Raw genomic sequence first — 19,669 nt, 5'->3', positions numbered from 1 at the left:
CCTTTACTACATTCCCTGTATGGTAAGTATATCCTTTCTTAGGTAAGGAGACCAAAACTGCACACACTATTTCAGGTGAGGTCTCACCAAGGCCCTGTACAGCTACAGTAAGATATCTTTGCTTCTGTATTCAAGTCCTTTCGCAATGAAAGCCAACATACTATTTGCCTTCTTAACTGCTTGCTGCACCTGCATGCTTGCTTTCAGTGATTGGTGTACAAGGACATCCAGGACCTTTTGTACATCAACATTTCCCAGTCTATCACCATTTAAATAATACTCTGCCATTCTGTTTTTGTTACCAAAGTGAATAACTTCACACTTATCCATGTTATGCTGCATCTGCCATGTATTTGCCCACTCACTCAAACTGTCTAAATTGCCTTGAAGCCTCTTAACACCCTCCTCACCGCTCAGATTCCCACCAAGTTTCATGTCGTCAACAAACTTAGAAATCTTGTATTTAGTTCCCTCAACCAAATCATTGATATATATTATGAATAGCTGGGGCCCAAGCACTGATCCCTGTGGTACCTCACTAGTCACTGCCTGCCACTCTGAACAAGACCCATTTATTCCTACTCTCTGCTTCCTGTCTGCTAATCAATTCTCGATCCATGCCAAATCACTACCCCCAATCCCATGTGCTTTAATTTTACACACTAATGTCTTATGTGGGACTTTATCGAAAGCTTTCTGAAAATCCAAATACATCAAATCCACTGGTTCTCCCATATCTATTCTGCTAGTTACGTCCTTAAAAAAAACTCCAGTAGGTTTGTCAAACATGATTTCTCTTTCATAAATCCATGCTGACTTTGTCTAATCCCGTTGATATTTTCTAAGTGTCCAGTTATCACATCCTTTATAATCTAGAGCCTAGAATTTTCCCTACTACTGATGTTAGGCTAACCAGTTGGTGATTCACTGTTTTCTCCCTCCCTCCTCTTTATGCTTAATTAAGATCTTTGGGATCCAGGCATATTCTAATCCATCTATTTGGCTTCTTTCTCAGCACAAAGGAATTTGCACAACCTGAAGGCTGCGTGACTCCGGCACCCGCCTTCTTTTCTTCCACCTCTTGGAGATCTTTTTCAAGCTTTCCTTTTTAGTGCTATTGGTACTTTATATGGGAGATGAATCACTCGTTTCATCGCTGGATCAATAGTGATGTGACACTCAAAATCTTAAAAGTATCCAAATATCTCATCAAAACACTCTGGGTGTTTTTGTACTAGATCCTCCTTGCTTCTGATCAAAGGTCACCTTCAACCATCAATAAATGCCTCTTTCATTTTCTGGTTTACTGAGATCTTTGCAACTGTTCAACTCCTGCATAGCTGGACCAACTGTTTCAGTGGTATAGAACATATAGTTAACATCTTTTCCTTTGTGTGTCCCTCCGATTTGAGTTGTTCTTAGCTACCAAATCTCAGTTCTCCCTTATGCATTTAGTGCACTGTTACTCAGTTTCAGGGTGCATTTCCTTGGGTACCCATTTACTTTCAAATTTTCTGGTATAGTCTGAGTATGATGATGTTACTCTGTGCTCCAGCATCAAGCTTCAGATTTATGGTTATGGATTTATTGCTCGCCATTTTCCTGATCTGAATGGTTGTGTAGATTTTTTTCCCCTCTGGAAACCGTCACATCCAGCCATTTCATGCAGTTGTATGGTTCCTATGCCTATTGTATTCTCAAATTCATTGTCATCTTCCAGGTATGGACGTTTTGGTTTCCTTTAATTCTCAGTTGCTCTTTCTCTGATAACTTTCTTAGTTCTGCATATCTTTGACCCATGTGTGGGACATTCTCTTCTGGCTGTGAACACATGTGGTCGCCCGCAGCTCTTGGACATCTTTCTCTCTATCTGCTGTGTATTTTTTGTTGCTTTTTCACTCCATCAACCCAGCTGCCTTTCTCTTGATTTAACTAAAAGCTAGCCATTTGGATAGTCAGTGTCTTCCTTTGTCAACACATGGCTTCATGTGCTCTGGCAATGTATTGTGAGTTTGTCCTTTCCAATTAAATCTTTTGTACTTCAGGGTCTGCAGAATCCCAAATGAGTTGATCTAGAAGCTTTTTGTCTGTGTCCTTCAATTTACATTTTTTGGCTGTTTTCCAGTCTTTTTATGAAATTGTCAACAGACTCACCTGAAACAGAAACAGAAACTGAAACAGACTCAACCGTGTCCGGCCCATCTCCTGCGCATCCACCCTCACACCTTCCTCTCCCTCCCAGAACCAAGATAGGGTCCCCCTTGTCCTCACTTATCACCCCACCAGCCTCTGCATTCAAAGGATCATCCTCCACCATTTCTGCCAACTCCAGCATGATGCCACCACCAAACACATCTTCCCTTCACCCCCTTGGTAGCATTCCGCAGGGATCGTTCCTTTCGGGACACCCTGGTCCACTCCTCCATCACCCCCTACACCTCAACCCCCTCCCACGGCACCTTCCCATGCAACCGCAGAAGGTTACCTGTCCCTTTACTTCCCCACTCCACACCGTCCAAGGGCCCAAACACTCCTTTCAAGTGAAGCAGCATTTCACTTGCACTTCCCTCAATTCAGTCTACTGCATTCGCTGCTCCCAATGCAGTTTCCTCTACACTGAAGAGACCAAACGCAGACTGGGTGACCGCTTTGTGGAACACCTTCGGTCTGTCCGCAAGCATTACCCAGACCTCCCTGTCGCTTGCCATTTCAACACTCCACCCTGCTCTCATGCCCACATGTCCGTCCTTGGCCTGCTGCAATGTTCCAGTGAAGCTCAACGCAAACTGGAGGAACAGCACCTCATCTGCCGACCAGGCACTTTACAGCCTTCCGGACTGAATATTGAGTTCAACAACTTTAGATCATGAACTCTCTCCTACATCCCCACCCTTTCCGATCCCCCTTTTTTCCAATAATTTATATAGATTCTTCTTTTCCCACCTATTTTTATTATTTTTAAATGTATTTCCATCCATTGTTTTATCTCTACCTTTTAGCCTATTTCAATCCCTTCCCCTCACCCCACCCCCACTAGGGCTATCTGTACCTTGCTCGTCTTGCTTTCTACCCTTAATGTCACCTATTAGCACATTTCTTAGCTAATATCACCACCATCAACACCTCTTTGTCCTTTTGTCTATGACATCTTTTGGCTATCTCCACCTATCACTGGCCCTCAATCCAGCTCTACTTGTCCCACCCCCCCACCCCCCCCCAAACCAGCTTATATTTCACCTCTTTTCTATTTTTCTTTAGTTCTGTTGAAGAGTCATACAGACTCAAAACGTTAACTGTGTTCCTCTCCGCAGATGCTGCCAGACCTCCTGAGTTTTTACAGGTATTTTTATTTTTGTTTTGGATTTCCAGCATCCGCAGTTTTTTGCTTTTATCACCTGATTCCTGCCTCAACTCTAGGAATTCATATCTGTAGATCTGATGATTTGATTTTGGCTGGAGATGTGTGCTGAATTTTTCAAAAGGTTTGTCTGGGTTTTTCCTGTTATCTCCACTCATTTCCCACCTATGAAACAAATTTAACTCTTTCTCTCCTGCCCACAAAAGAATACCACGGACCCTTTCCTCTTCACAAGTGGCATTTATAAAGCTACTGAATGTTAGTCTGCACTTTTGTTTAAACTTCTCAGGTTACTCTCAGCTAGAGGAGGGGAAAAACTGTAATAAACTCATTTTCAAGTGTGTTAAGGAAACTACACTAGGTAAAGAATCTTAAATACGTGAAGGAATACTTTTTAATGGAAAGAAAAGAAAAATAATTACATTCGATAATGTTATCGGTTGCATTGATATATGACAGATTTAGACAAATGACTATTGTACATTCACAATGAATAGTGGCATCATAACCAAAGGAGCAAATGGGGGTTCACTAATGGGGGATCTATGGCGTAATGGTTAGCACTCTGGACTTTTGATTATGCAAATGAAATTTAATGGACACAATTTCAAGTGCACTTTGGCTGCAATTTTTAAACTTGAGCCAGAAACAGAAAGTCCACTCCATTTTTGCTGAACCTGACTGATAGCATTTAACTCTAAAGCTTACACAGCACAATGATGAGTCGTGACAGTTGCATTATGACATCAATTAATTATGTTGATCTATCATTTGTAGTCCCATTGTTTTCACTTTATTTCTCGATACTTGCCGCATTATGCATTTATCTTACTTTTCAATGTAGCCTATGCCTATTATCAAAATGAATAAAAGTGCCTTGTGGTTATTGTATGATTGTCGAAACTGTTCCAGTTGATTCAATCCATCAACCTCTGTGCTCCAGTGTAAATATCTATTGAACACAGTAAAAGAAAATCTCATATCTATTTTTATACCTTCCCTTTTACATATATATATATATTCCATCTCGCTCACCGTTGGTCTCATTTAAGTTCTTGCAATGCACTTGCATGGTTATTAAAATTCAATTCGCTAGAGCCACAGATCTGATCCTCCTAAAGGAATGCACATTCTGCCTGCATTAGTATTTATTAAACACAACCCACATATAAAATAACAACTCAAGTCGTTTCTGTATTTTAAAAGGGGGTTGCTGCACAAAAGCAGCATAATAAGGTTCCACCGAGATTTGAACTCGGATCGCTGGATTCAGAGTCCAGAGTGCTAACCATTACACCATGGAACCCCCACTAGCGGAATCTGAGTGCACCATTTCCCCAGATTAGGGCGGCACTATTCAGTGTGAATGCATAACGCAATTATTTTATTGATTTAGTTTTATTCATAAGGTATAGCATGTTATGCAAACAATTTCTATCGTAATTAAGACTCACCATAAAGACTCCACTCAGATTTGAGTGTGGATTAAAAGTGCTAACTAACTAAACCGCCCGGGAAAGACAGGCCATGAGTTTATCTAAGGTGAATTTAACAAATTGTTTTCGGTTCCACATGTGTTTATTCTTCTAGAAATTCGTTAAAATATTTTAATGGAACATTTCAACACCACGCACAGGTTTTTAAGTGGTTTTACTGCAGCTTAATTTTCTTGCTCTGATGATTATCTTGAATTGACGCCAACAATAGTAAATCATTCAATTCAAACCCATGGTCTCTAAATCTATCATCACCGGATTCGCCTAAAATGTACATTTGCATTTCTTTGTTAGACGACCCAGCTCACAAATAATATAACCATCAGGTTGTTCCTCAGACACAGATATCAAACATCAGGCTTCAGTTAGGGGAAAAAATGCCTATTTATTGGTAAATTGTTTATAAACTTCCGGTGCAAATTGTTCTTATCAAACAACTTCCGGTTCGATCCTCATCCCGCAACGTCCGAACTGCCCTCAGTGCGCATGTCACTGCCGGGCTCGCTCCCCTAGAGTGCGCATGTCACTGCCGGGCGCGCTCCCCTAGAGTGCGCATGTCACTGCCGGGCTCGCTCCCCTCAGTGCGCATGTCATTGCCGGGCTCGCTCCCCTCAGTACGCATGTCATTGCCGGGCTCGCTCTCCTAGAGTGCGCTGGCTCGCATGTCTTTGCCTGGATCGCTGCTCTCAGTGCGCATGTCATTGTCGGTCTCCTAGCGACAGCTTGTACACAGCCTAGTCGCTGTTGAGCTTCTTCAGCTGAAATTGACGGGACTCTCAAACCGACAAGTCATGGCCCAGGACACTGAGGACATCTCTCAACTCGCGCTGGAATCCATCATTGGGTTTAATGGTAAGGGATGGAAGCTCTGGCAGACACAGGGTCCACGGTGATTGCTTTCTGGTGACAGTCTGGAGGGAGTCATGTCCCTGCTGCTTCCATCGAAAGCTGCCTCCATGCTCTGAGGACCACAAACTCTAAAATATTAAACTCTAAAATAGGTTCATGTGCGGGTCTCGACTCATTTCTTTCTGCCAGCTGGAAGTTTTTAAGCGAGCCAGCAGACGGGGGTTCGAAGAGGTGACCAGGTGTGTAGATGAGGGCAGTGCATTTGACGTAGCCTAGTTGGACTTTAGCAAGGCTTTTGATAAGGTCCCGCATGGGAGACTGATAACGAAGGTAAGAGCCCATAGGATCCAAGGCAATTTGGCAAATTGGACCCAGAATTGGCTGAGTGGCAGGAAGTAGAGAGTGATGGTCGAGGGGTGTTTTTGTGACTGGATGCCTGTGTCCAGAGGGGTTCCACAGGGATCGGTGTTGGGTCCCTTGCTGTTTCTGGTATATATAAAGGATTTAGACTTGAATGTAGGAGGGTTGATCAGTAAATTCGGGGATTACATGAAAATTGGTGGGCTGGTAAATAGTGAGGAGGATAGCCTTAGATTACAAGAGGATATAGACGGGCTGGTCAGATGGGCTGATCAGTGGCAAATGGAATTTAATCCGGATAAGTGTGAGGTGATGTACATGGGCAAGACAAACAAGGCACGGGAATACACGATGAATGGTAGGACCCTGGGAAGTACCAACGATCAAAGGGACCTTGGTGTGCATGTCCTTTAAGGTAGCAGGACAGGTAGATAAAGTGGTTAAGAAGGCATATGGGATACATGCCTTTATTAGCCGAGGCATAATAAAAAGAGCAGGGAGGTTATGCTGGAACTCTATAAAACGCTGGTTAGGCCACAAGCTAGAGTATTGCGTGCAGTTCTGGAATCCGCATTATAGGAAGGATGTGATTGCACTAGAGAGAGTACAGAGGAGATTTACCAGGATGTTGCCTGGGCTGGAGAGTTTTAGTTATGATGAGAGATTGGATATACTGGGGTTATTTTCCTTGGAGCAGAGGAGATTGAGGGGGCACATGATTGAGGTGTATAAAATTATGAGGGGCATAGATAGGGTAGAGAGGAAGGAAGTTTTCCCCTTGGTGGAGGGATCAATAACCAGGGGGCATAGATTTAAGATAAGGGGCAGGAGGTTTAGAGGGGATGCGAGGAAGAATTTTTTCACCCAGAGGGTGGTGGGAATTTGGAACTCACTGCCTGAAAGGGTGGTAGAGGCAGAAACCCTTATAACATTTAAGAAGTATTTGGATGTGCACTTGCGATGCCATGGCATACAAGGCTATGGGCCTAGTGCTGGAAAATGGGATTAGAATAGTTAGGTACTTGTTTGACTGGTGCAGACTCGATGGGCCAAAGGGCCTTTTTCTGTGCTGTAGACCTCTATGACTATGACTCTATGACCCTGTGATAACCCTAGCACTTTTAAAATTTAATTGCACACCAAGATCATTGCACTGGAGTTGCACATAAAGTTAAGCTCATTCGCTAACTTGGTGCTAACTCGCAACAAGCACTGTTTCCCTATCCTCCCTTCGTTTGCTGACTTACATTGGCTCCCAATCAATTGTTCCTCCCTATCTCTGTAATCTTCCCCTGTAATCTACTACTGTTCTGTAGTACAATGGTACAAGATAAATGACAACCCAACTGCCTGTATACTCAAGTGGATAAGCTACTGAACAACAAGCCTTCAATGTTTTGAGAGCATGGCATAATGCAAAACATAGCATTTTCCTAAATTCTGGTGAAGTTTGAACTCTGAGATTGCTTTGCTGTGTTTACAGGGAAAGTACCTTTTGGCTTATCTGTGCATCCTGATTGTGAAAATATAATTTACCCTCTGGGATGTACAACTGTCGTACAAAACCTGAAGTCCAGCCGCCAGGCTTTCCTGGAAAGCCATACAAACAATATCTCCTTTGTTGCGGTTAGTAGGAGTGGGAAATATATTGCAACGGGACAGGTCACTTATATGGGTTTCAAGGTAAGAAAAATGCATCAATTTACAGACTTTTACCCAGGCTTGAATCCCCATGGATAAGACCGCAACTGTGCTATAAACTTTTCTTGGCATTCTCTGAAAGGGTCATCAAAGCACCCATTGCTTGCTGCTTATGAGCAGCAGCTACTTTTCACCTACCTTTTTATCCTGTGTACGCTCTAGAAGCAAAATTTGTCATCCTCCTTTCCTCTCCCACTCATCCCAATCATCACTGTGGCCTTGGGCTTGGTCAACAATCACTGCCCCTCTCTTTACATCTACAATCTTATTGTGGATGATTACATTGACATAATGATTTTGACAAAAACTTAACTCATGGGTGGCAACACCCTGCCTCTTACTGAAACCTTCTGTCTAATTATATTCTCCACCACCTGCCCTGCCCAATCCACCAGGATGGCAGTGTGCCCGATGCCACCAAATCGCACTTTGCTTTCTCTATCCCTAGTGCACTGCTACGTTCTCCATCTTTAGCACTTATTCAATTTGTTCCACCACAATCCTTTAAATACCTCATCTTTCAACCATCTTCCAAAGCTTCATCCTGTTTCTCACTGAGATATCCTTTTCCTTTACTCTGCCCTAAGATACCCTCAACCACAGTAATTTAAATCTTTAACTCAGCTATCCTTGTCCCCTCTCCCCTGAATTTACTGACCTCCTGTTCTCCCTAAACTTCTCCCTGCATATAAACCCTCCACCCATCCCCTCAGCCTTACCATCTTGCATAGCTTCTTAAACCAATGGTCCCCCCCACAGATAAGGCCATCCGTGACCACTTCCTTGTATCTCTCATAGCCCTCTGTGCCCTATCCCTGAAGTTGTGTCTTTCACCAGCTCATTTCATATCTCTCGTGCTGTTTCAGAGCTCATTTTGTCAATGAAACTTCTGTCTTTTTTCCTTGACCCAACTTTCACTAAACTGGTGACCACCCTTTCTGGGCCCTGTGCTAGCTGATCTTAATTGTGAGAGGACAGGTCGTGCCCCTCTTCCTTTCAGAACTGCCACCATTATCTCCATCTTTAATACCCTTGCCAAACAATTTTTGATTGAATTAAATGACAGAACAGGCCCTATGTGCTGAATAAACTACTCCTGTTTCCATATAAACCCACTGTCAGCCTTTCTGTCCTTGCAAACTACTGCTCCATCTCTAACCATTTACTCTAATTTTCTTGAACATGTTGTTGCTTCCTAAACCCATGCCGATCTTTCCTATAATTTCATATTTGAATCACTCCCAAAGGGTTTCCATCCCTGCCACAGCCGTGAAATGGCCCAAAGCAAATTCACCATGACATCTTCTGAGACTGTGGCTATAGTGTCTTATCCCACCCTTCCCTCTTCAACCTCTTTGCAACAATTGAAGATTACTGAGTTGTGATTCTGGAAAACATACAATTGAAAGCTAATTCCAGTCAAATCATTGGAAGAGTAATGGAGGCATAGAGCACATGATTATCACAGACGAATCAGATTATGGAAGCAATTTATACCCAAAAGGTTCCCAGTTCAAGTTCCACTCAGTTCATAGCACCCTCGCCTTTGAATCAGAGGGTTGTGGGTTCATGTCCCACTCCCGGAAACCAAGAACTGTGATTGTACTCGAAAGAGTTGCAATCTGTGACTGTTGATAACTCGAAAGAGTTTCCACTTCCATTCTGAGCGAGCATCGCCTGTTGGCGATGTTGTCTTTTGGATGAGACATTAAACCAAGGCCCCATCTGCCTGCCCAGGTGGATGTAAAAGATGTAATGGCACTATTTCAAAGGAGAGCAGGGGAGTTATCTCTGGTGTCCTGTCCAATATTTATCCATCAATCAACATCACAAAAAACAGATACCTGTTCATTATCACATTGCCATTTGTGGAAGTTTGCTGAGTGCAAATTGGCTGCTATGTTTCCAACATCACAAACAGTGACTACATTTCAAAAAGTACTTCTTTGGCAGTAAAGCACTTTGAAACATCCGGTGTTCATGAAAAGTGCTATATAAGTGCAAGTCTTTCTTTTTCAAAAAGTTAACCAGATCACCAGAAGCGGAAACTCATTCAGTTTAATCTTTTTTGATAACATGGAGTTAGATTATTATTCTCAGGCAACTGTACAAGTCGTGATGATAAGACCAATATTGTGGCAAAATATGTTCCAGGAATATTTGAAACCATTCTGCTGTATTTACAGCTCAACAGAAGCAGTAGCCTATACATTATAAACGTTAGAAACCCACCGAAAATGAATGAAATGCCATCTTAATGCAGGAACAGCAACACTACCAAAAACTTGTGTAATCAAGAGATATTGTTCTGAAATGGTACAATATTGGCTTTAGTTCATAAATAAACATGCATGAGTTTTTTTTAAACCAACCGGGGAATTTAAAGCTATTAATACTGCTATCACAAGTGCAACATAATCTATTTATTCTAAGGGCAAATAACTTCAGGTGGCAGTCTAAGATTATCTTTAATTTAGCACTAGAATAAATTCTAATGTTCGGAGAGCGTTTTTAAAATTCCAAACAGTATTGTTTACTTTCAATTTCAAATCCTCTCCAATATGGATTTTGTGACCATTTAAAGTACCCATAAAAGAGAACAAGTGGAAGATCCACTGTGCCAAGGTTTCGTATTGTAATGAGTAGTATTCGGTGTGATCTAGACTGAAAGCTGAGCATTGTATATCTTTGCAGGCTGGTATCATCATCTATAACTATGTTGAAAAAGCAATTCATGCAACTATGACTCTTCACCAAGCCAAAGTTGAAGGGCTGGCATTTTCCCCAAATGATCTCTATTTGGTATCACTTGGAGGTCAGGATGATGGCAGGTAACATAGATTAAGAACCTAGTAGAACTGAAATCAATGGGAATAAGGGGAAAACTCTCCACTAGCCGATGTTATACCTAGCACAAAGGAAGATGTTATAGAAAAGCTGCAAAAATTCAGTAAGTCTGGCCATATTTGTGGAGAGAGAAAAACAGAGTTAATAATTCATGTCGATGACGTGACGGTGACGAAGATGCATTGACATAAAGCATTCACTCTGTTTCTCTCTTCACGGATGCTGTAAGACCTGCTAAATATTTCCAGCATTTTCTGCTTTTATTTCAGGTTTCCAGCATCCAAAATGCTTTGCTTTTGCAAAGGAAGGTAATTGTGGTTAATGGAGACCAATCATCTCAGCTCAGGCCAAGTTCCTCAGGGACGTGTCTTAGGCCCAACTATGTTCAGTGGTTTCATCAATGAATATTAGTCCTTGTAGTAGAAGGAGTTGTTTGTCTATTATATGTAGAAAGATGTCTCTGTTAAATCAGTGCATCACCAACAGAAAGAGTAAGAGAGAGAGAGAAAGAAAGAGAGAGATTACAGAAGTTAAGATTGTACAGCTATACCAGCCAGTACAGGCAGATATGTCACTTAGAAGATCAAGACAGGTGAGGTTTAGGACAGCTACCTAGATGCAGAGATACCTAGACAAGATGCAGCCACCAGCACAGAAGGTGAGTTCACCCAAGACCAAATGATGCAGGAGCAACAGCAGCTCAACAAATGCAGATTCATCACTTTGATGTCTCAAAAGTCTAACACCACCGTCCCAAAGGAAGGCAAGGCGTCGATGTCAGCTCATAATGATGCAATTAGATAAATACTAAAAAATCTTTCGAAGTACAAGCAAATAGACTTCAGCCTAGTCTGGATACCAAATTCTGTTAGTTTATCACATATCTAATGTCACGACTCACTGGGGATAGTGCACTGTAATATCAAGCCCCACTGTTCCCCAAGCCGCGACAAATGTGAAATAGTTTAATCGAACCACCGGATTGCCCCAATTCTACCTAATTGTTTAACTTAGGTTAACATAATACGAGCACCAGATTTGTAAACTCAATAAGTAAATAACTGTTTATTGAACAAATTGTCTTTAACCATTGGGAAAAGAAATATGAACTGCTAATTTCTAACACTATAACTTAAACTCTACTCCCTTCTTAAATCCCTATACACACACATACAAGACACACTAGACACACAAAAACATGGATTTTAAGGGTGGGATAAAACTGTTCAATAGCACCAATTCCGGAGTACAGGATTCGATGGATTGAGTTTGATTGATGTCTTCCAAATTCCTTTCAGTGCTTGTTGATGACACAAGGTGATCTTCCAGCACTTTCAGTTTTAGTTCACTGGTTGAGCACTTGCCTTTCAATGTCTCTAACAGTGATTTTCCCCTTTGCCTCTTGACAGGGGTTTTCAGAGAGAGCAGGTTATAGAGATATGAGAAGAAAATGATTTTAGATGTTTTCTCTTTGCAGGCCAAGAGTTTTTTGTTGTAGGATTACTGGAATCTTACACACACAGGAGAGAGAGAGAGGTTTTAGGTCTTGTTCCTTTCAGGCTAGGAGCTATTCCGCTGCCTTGCTCTTCATACAAAACCTTGGTTACCTGGTCAAAGGCCAATTAAAATGCTGTTGTCAGGCAGCTCCCTAGGTCCATGACTCCTTTCTGGCACCATCCTGTCTTTCGTGGCACACTCTGTTCCAGGACTGCGACGTTGTTTATATCTCTCATCCTGTTCCAGTGGACATGTCTTTCAACCTGCAGCCATTGTAATTCTAATCCACAGTCCAACAGAAAATAAAAATAAAAGCAAAATACTGTGGATGCTGGAATTCTGAAACAAAAACAAAAATGGCTGGAAAAACTCAGCAGGTCTGACAGCATCTGCAGAGAGGAATACAATTAACGTTTTGAGTTTGTATGACTCTTCATCAGAACTAAGGAAAATTAGAAATGAGGTGAAATATAAGCTGGTTGAGATAGAGACAGTCACTGAGGCAGGAAATATGGCTGTGAAAGCGAGTTTCAAACACCTTGTCAAACACCAGGAGAGAAATGGAAAGCAATGAAGGTGAGCAGGGCAAAAGAGAAGAGCAGTACTTCTTCAAGGTAGGCATTCCTGGAAGAGAAGTGGCAGTCAATTAAACACTAAGATAAAAGCAAAATAATGCGGATGCTGGAAATCTGAAACAAACAAAAATGGCTGGAAAAATTCAGCAGCTTTTCTGAGTTTTTCCAGCCATTTTTGTTTTTGTTTCAGAAAATAAAAATATATGTTCCTTACACTAAGGAGTTCTTGTATCCTTGTGATTTATTTTTTCAATTTACTCTACTTGCTAATTACTAGCTTATTCAATGTTGAAGTTTAAACTGCCTCAGAGTGTGATGGAGGCAGATTCAATTGTGGCTTTCAAAAGGGTATTGGACAAATATTTGAAGAGAAAAGATTTGCAGGGCTATGGGCAAAAGTCGGGGGGGGTGTGGGGTGGGTGTGACTATGCTGAGTTGCTTTTGCAGAGAGCCGGCATGGAATTGAAGGGCCGAATAGTGGCCTCCCGTGCTGTAGCAATCCTTTGATTAACAAACAGTTGTTTTGTGACATTGTTGTCTGATTTCTTCTCTGATAATATCAGTAAAGGTTAATTCACTCAATAGCTTGTGCACATCCTGATAGGAGGTTGGCAGTCTAACTGCTTAAACTGGTTGATGTAAAATTGTTTGATAAGTTATTGTTGAGCAGCATTAACTCCTAAGCATAAACTAAGTGGCAATCCCTGATAGTTTCAATGATAAAGAAGATGAAGGGGTTAAAGATTCACCTGGTGCCCTTGATTAATATTTTTGCCAAAGTACCTCAAGTGCCCCAGTCTTCTTGTATTGCCATTCTATGTTGAAAAGTGTGTATGTGGATATCAGATGAAGGTTTAAAGCAAGTTTCTTGAGGTGAAAGAATAATCATTATGTCATCCAGTCCTCTATTTTTTCTGTTTAAGCTGTTCAGAAGGCTGGATTATTACGTTTTTTTATTTCTGTCAGGCTTCACAATGATCATGAAACACACTAATCGTTTGTTTTCTCACTATTACAGTGTTGTCATTTGGAATATTGCAACAAAATCATCCATCTGTGGCAGTCCTGCTTGTATTGCTACTGCGGGAAATGCACTAATTATAAAATTCGCTAACAATATGGATGATACCTTTATTACGGGAGGAACGTAAGTTGGCAAAGAAGATTGAGATTTCCTTGATCAGACTTGGTGCTGAAATGACTCAGATCTATGCTTGTTTCTACTTTGATCTTGCTCTGAGCTTTATTGAGAATATGCTGAAATATAAAAAGCACCTTAAAGCAAGTGGAAATCAATGTGGACAAGCGAGGACCCAGCACATAACATACACCATCCTCCTTTTTTAAGTCACTCTATATCTTTTTGATGTTATGGAAATGAAGTGTTGAAGCCATCAAATTATCACTTATGTTAAGCACAATATGTTTAAGAAATTATAGAAACACTTCTCTTTTTAGTGTAACAGATTCTGATGCCATAAACATTCAAATATATAGAACATAGTGCAGATCACAGTAATGTAAAATTTTTAAAAAGCCCAGAAATAGTGACACCAGGTCCAGATATTCTAAAACCGAATTTAAATTTACGCTTGTTTGGTGTAAATGCAGGAAACTGGTATTCTCTGTTTCTTTGCACGGCGTGGAGCTATTTTAATTGATGAGTAGGGTTTCAGCACACTTGCTCGGGGGAAAAAATGATAGTGGAAATTCACTTGTAATGATATTTTGGTGCAAGTCACTTCAAGGTAAGTTTCCTCAGGTAAAAAAAATGATGTATGTCCACCCTTGTGTTGTAATTACAAAGAGGAACAAAGAACAAAGAAAAGTACAGCACAGGAACAGGCCCTTCGGCCCTCCAAGCCTGCGCCGATCTTATTGCCTATCAAACTAAAACATTTTGCGCTTCCAGGGTCCGTATCCCTCTATTCCCATCCTATTCATATATTTGTCAAGCTGCCTCTTAAACACCACTATTGTACCTGCTTTGAAATTTTTTTTATAAATTTATAACTTACATTGAAATATTCCAGAAAATTCCAGGTTAATATGTTGGCTCAGAGGGTTTGCAGCTGAAACACCATGTAAAGTAGGAAATTGCATGAGCTGATACTCTTCTAGACGATTTGTTTCCTTTCTGTAGTGGTACACTACGTCTCTGGCTCTTAGATTTACCCAACAGAAAGATTCGTCCCACTGAATGCCAAACTGGACCATTGAAAAGAATGATCAACTGTATTGAAGTGAGTTGCACTTTTTATTGCTCAGTTCCTTCCAAGTCCGGCTATATTTAGAATACAGGTAATAATACCTTGAAGGAATACTATTTCTCAATTATATCAATGACACCTGAAGGATATAAGAATTGTTTGGAACAGGAAAACACTGTTAGGCTCAATAAGCCCATCTCCTTATGATGAATCAACCATAAATACCCATCCTGTCACCAATGGGGAATACCTGTACAACCAGCTTATTCCCTCATGGTATTGTGCACCTCACACTGAAATGTTCTGCTTGTACAAAAAAACACAAAGCATTATAATTGTTTAAAGTAGCAAAGTCAATTATTATCAGATAGCCACCAACATGTTGCTGTGATATTAACAGATGGAGTTGAGAATTTGCTATACTGCAAGTTTTTGGAAGATGGATTTGTATATTATAGGCCTTTCTCCTTTCATTTACTGGTAGACACAATCACAGTTTTAATGAAGTGATTCAGGTAAAACAGCAAGAATTCAAAATGAACCCAAGATAAATGCCAAAAATACTTTTCACTCTCAATTGTCTGCAGTCAAATGAATTGAATGAAAAGACAAGTTGAATCAGCTTTATGTTGCTAAGACATCCAAAATTAATTGTTGCAGCTTAACTATAGACTGCATGGGGAATGCTTCGGTATCTGAAGTCTCTTGGTGAAGATGCCATTGAATCTTATCAAGTGTCAGCGGATATTTTGTTGCAATCAGGTCATCAATCAAGTTTAAAAGAAAAGAGCTGTCAAGTTAACTTAGCCACAAAGTATTTCCAAATGTCAGCCTTTACTTTCAAAATACACTTCTTGTTAATGTTTTTATTTAGTGACTGCCTGGCAATTTGTCTACTTTTAGCATAAATGTGCTATTTGTTAATAGCAGCTGATCTCATGGTTTGTTCACTTCTCCATTGATAGGTAACAAAAGATGATAGCTTCTTCTACTGTGGAAGTACTTCAGGTGATATTTTGATGATCAGCATGAAAACTGGACTTCTTAACAATTACGGGCCATTAAAGAATAAATTCAGTTTGGTAAGCTGGGAACTTGAGCAGTGGATACAATTTACTGCGTACCAAAGTGTCCAATGCTATTTTCAGATAGTATTGTATTAATTAAAGCAATGAGGAAGATAGGCAAGCATTTAGTAATATCTGAATGCTAAATTAGTGTCCAGAAATGTCCTATTTGTTGTATGCATATGTTTAGTAGGTCTCACAAAGAGGTTCTGAGTCTTGCATGGTTGAACATTAGCTGTTTATTGGTAACATATAACTATGTACGTATATACAGGGTATAGCCCAAGCTATGATCTAACTCCATGCTTACTTCTACACAGGTCTCTGTCCAGTCCACAATTGACTCTAGGCTCAGGTCATGTGTCTTTTTACATCACACAATGGGCACTGTTTCCCAGTTCCACATTAACCCTTGCTTTGCCAGATACTCTTATGTTACACTATTTCAGATAAATATTTACTTTTCAGTCTTGGTAATAGTTTCCACAACAGGTCATAGTGCCATGGAGTTACTACAGCAGAGAAGGAGGCCATCTGGCTCTCTGTCGGGCTATCCAGATAGTCACATTTCCCCATTCTATCCTCATAGCCCTGCAACTTTATTTCTTTCATCTGGTTATTCAATTTCCTTTTGAAGTCATTGATCACCTCCGTTTCCACCATCTACATCAGCAGTGATTTTACAGGTCATTACCACTTGTATACAGAGAGTTAAGTGCATTCTTCAGGCGAACAGGTGACAGATAATTAAACCAGAGCTTTGAGAGTTAACTCAATCCCAATTTAAAATAATCAATTTTGTCTTTATTTTTATGTATATTTCCATTTTAAATTTCACTGTCAACATTTATAATGAAAACTACCTATGTAAACTTGCACACTTGAATTTCTCTCTCTTCTCAATTGTAGTGTTGCAGTGCTTTCTTTGGTGGGAGGGTATAATTACATTAAGTTTAGCTCGGTGGTATTCAACATAAATGTATACGTAGGAAAGTATAATTAAAAATGTTAACAGGACATGCACGTAGATATAGACCTAGATACAAGGTGATGGACCTCCACAGAAAAATACTCAAGCATCATTTAAGGAGGATATAATTAATCTGTTGAGGAGAAAGAGTTTGGAAATCCTGGCGTCTTTGGTGATTGTTGTAGGGGACACTATAATTATTTAGATATTTTATGATTTGCACTGTGTTACCTATGTCCACATTATAACTTTATAACTTTTTGTGATGCATCTACAAGGACAACCAGATCCCTCTGTACTGCCGCATTCTGCAGCCTCCCTCCATTTAAATAATTTGCTGCCTTTCCTTTTTCCTGCCAAAGCGAACAAGTTCACTTTTTCCCATATTGTACTCCATCTGTTATTTTTTTGCCCACTCACTTAGCTTATCTATATTCCTTTGCAGACTTTTTGTATGCTCACAACTTGCTTTCCTACCTATCATTGTACATCAGCAAATTTGGCTACAATACAATCTGTTGCTTCATCCAAGTTACTAATATAGGTCATAAATACTTGAGACCCCCCAGTACTAATCCCTGTGGCACTCCACTAGTTACAGTTTGCCAATCTGAAAATGACCCATTTATCCTGGCCAATCCTCTATCCATTCTAATATATTACTCTCAACACCATGAGTTCTTAACTTGTGTAGTAACCTTTTATGTGGCATCTTATCAAATGCCTCTTGGAAATCCAAATAAACTACATCCATTCATTCCCCTTTATCCACTGTGTTTGTTGCATCCTCAAATATATTTGTCAAACACGATTTCCCTTTCACAAAACCATGTTGACTATGCTTGATTGTATTATGATTGTTTAAATGTCCTGCTACTATCTCCTTAATAATGGATTCTAGCATTTCCCCCATGATAGATGTTAGGTTTAATATGCATTGACTAATATAAGTATTGTTCTTTTAAACTGTTCTCCAGTGTTGCATTCAATGCTAAGCAGTAAATAAAACTATTTCATAGAAAATAGGAGTAGGAGTAGGTCATTCTGCCCTTCGGGCCAGCTCCACCATTTAATATGATCATGGCTGATCCTCTATCTCAACACCATACTCCTGCTCTCTCCCCATACCCCTTGAGGCCTTTAGAGTCCAGAAATCAATCCATTTCCTTTTTAAATATATTCAGTGACTTGGCCTCCACATAGTTTTGTGACAGAGAATTCCATAAGTTCACCACCCTATGAGTGAAGAAGTTCCTCCTCATCTCAGTCCTAAATGGTTTACCCTGTATCCAGAGACTGTGACCCCTTGTTCTAGGCCCCCCAGCCAGAGGAATCATCATCCCTGCATCCAGTCTTTCCAGCCCTTTCAGAATTTTATACGTTTCAATGAGATCTCCTCTCATTCATCTAAACTCCAGTAAATACAGGTCTAGTTGACGCAATCTCTCCTTATACGACAATCCTGCCATCCCAGGAATTGGCCTGGTGAACCTTCGCTGCACTCCCTCTATGGCAAGTATATCCTTTCTTAGGTAAGGAGACCAAAACTGCACACAATACTCCAGGTGTGGTTTCACCAAGGCCCTGTACAGCTGCAGTAAGACACCCTTGTTCCTGTACTCAAATGTTCTTGCAATGAAGGCCAACACCATTTGCCTTTCGAACTGCTTGCTGCACCTGCATGCTTGCTTTCAGTGATTGGTGTACAAGGACACCCAGGTCCCTTTGTACATCTACATTTCACAATCCATCACCATTTCAATAATACTCAACCATTCTGTTTTTCCTACTGAAGTGGATAACTTCACACTTATTCACGTTATACTGCATCTGCCATGTATTTGCCCACTCACTCAACTTGTCTAAGTTGCCTTGAAGTCTCTTTCCATCCTCCTCACCACTCATCTACTTTTGTGTTGTCAGCAAACTTGGAAATATTACATTTTGGTCCCTCATCCAAATTATTGATATATACTGTGAATAGCTGGGACCCAAGCGCTGATCCTGCCAACTAGTCACTACCTCCCAATTTGAAAAAGACCCGTTTATTCCTACTTGCTGTTTCCTGTCTGCTAACCAATTCTCAACCCATGCCAATATATTACCCCCAATCCCATGTGCTTTAATTTTACACACTAACCTCTTAAATGGAACTTTATCAAAAGCTTTCTGAAAATCCAAATACACCATATCCACTGGTTCTCCCTTATCTATTCTGCCAGTTACATCCTTAAAAAACTCCAGTAAGTTTGTCAAACTGATTTCCGTTTCATAAATCCATGTCGACTTTGTCCAATCCTGTTGATATTTTCTAACTGTCCTGTTATCACATCCTTCATAGTACTCTAGCATTTTCCCTACTACTGATGTTAGGCTAACCAGCCTGTAATTTGCTGTTTTCTCCCCCATTCCTTTTTTAAATAGGGGGTTACATTTGCCTCCCTCCAATCTGCTGGGACTGTTCCAGAATCTGCAGAATTTTGGAAGATGACAACCAACACATCCACTATTTCCATGATCACTTCCTTTAGCACCCTGGGATGTAGATTATCAGGTCCTTGGGATTTATTGGCTTTCAGTCCCATTAATTCCTCCGGCATTATTTTTTTAACTAATACTAATTTTCTTAAATTCCTCCTGCTCACAAGACCCTTGGGGCAGATTTTCCAGTCGGCATGCAGGGGTGGGCCCGACTTGCTGACGCATAAAATGACACGCGCTGACGTCGGTTGTGTGTCC

At 40.6% G+C, this 19,669-nt stretch overlaps 1 protein-coding gene and 1 non-coding gene across 2 annotated transcripts in view; one reads left to right on the top strand and one right to left on the bottom strand.

Moving 5' to 3' along the window:
* Positions 1 to 4,592: 4,592 nt before the first annotated feature.
* trnaq-cug (transfer RNA glutamine (anticodon CUG)) lies at positions 4,593 to 4,664 on the bottom strand. Its single transcript has one exon. It is a non-coding gene; the product is annotated as a tRNA-Gln (tRNA).
* Positions 4,665 to 5,633: 969 nt separating this feature from the next.
* cfap52 (cilia and flagella associated protein 52) overlaps positions 5,634 to 19,669 on the top strand; it is an 83,142-nt gene continuing 69,106 nt past the window's right edge. The window contains exons 1-6 of the mRNA XM_078570608.1: positions 5,634 to 5,706; positions 7,547 to 7,746; positions 10,459 to 10,595; positions 13,702 to 13,830; positions 14,827 to 14,926; positions 15,859 to 15,975. Coding sequence (XP_078426734.1) covers positions 5,646 to 5,706; positions 7,547 to 7,746; positions 10,459 to 10,595; positions 13,702 to 13,830; positions 14,827 to 14,926; positions 15,859 to 15,975 — 744 coding nt within the window. The 5' untranslated portion in view covers positions 5,634 to 5,645. The remainder of the gene's footprint in view (positions 5,707 to 7,546; positions 7,747 to 10,458; positions 10,596 to 13,701; positions 13,831 to 14,826; positions 14,927 to 15,858; positions 15,976 to 19,669) is intronic.

The sequence above is a fragment of the Cetorhinus maximus genome, chromosome 24 (assembly GCF_964194155.1).
Source record: "Cetorhinus maximus chromosome 24, sCetMax3.hap1.1, whole genome shotgun sequence".
NCBI classification, from domain to species: Eukaryota; Metazoa; Chordata; class Chondrichthyes; order Lamniformes; family Cetorhinidae; genus Cetorhinus; species Cetorhinus maximus.
The sequence above is the reverse complement of the archived record's forward strand: the minus strand, read 5'-3'. Positions and strand labels throughout refer to the sequence as shown.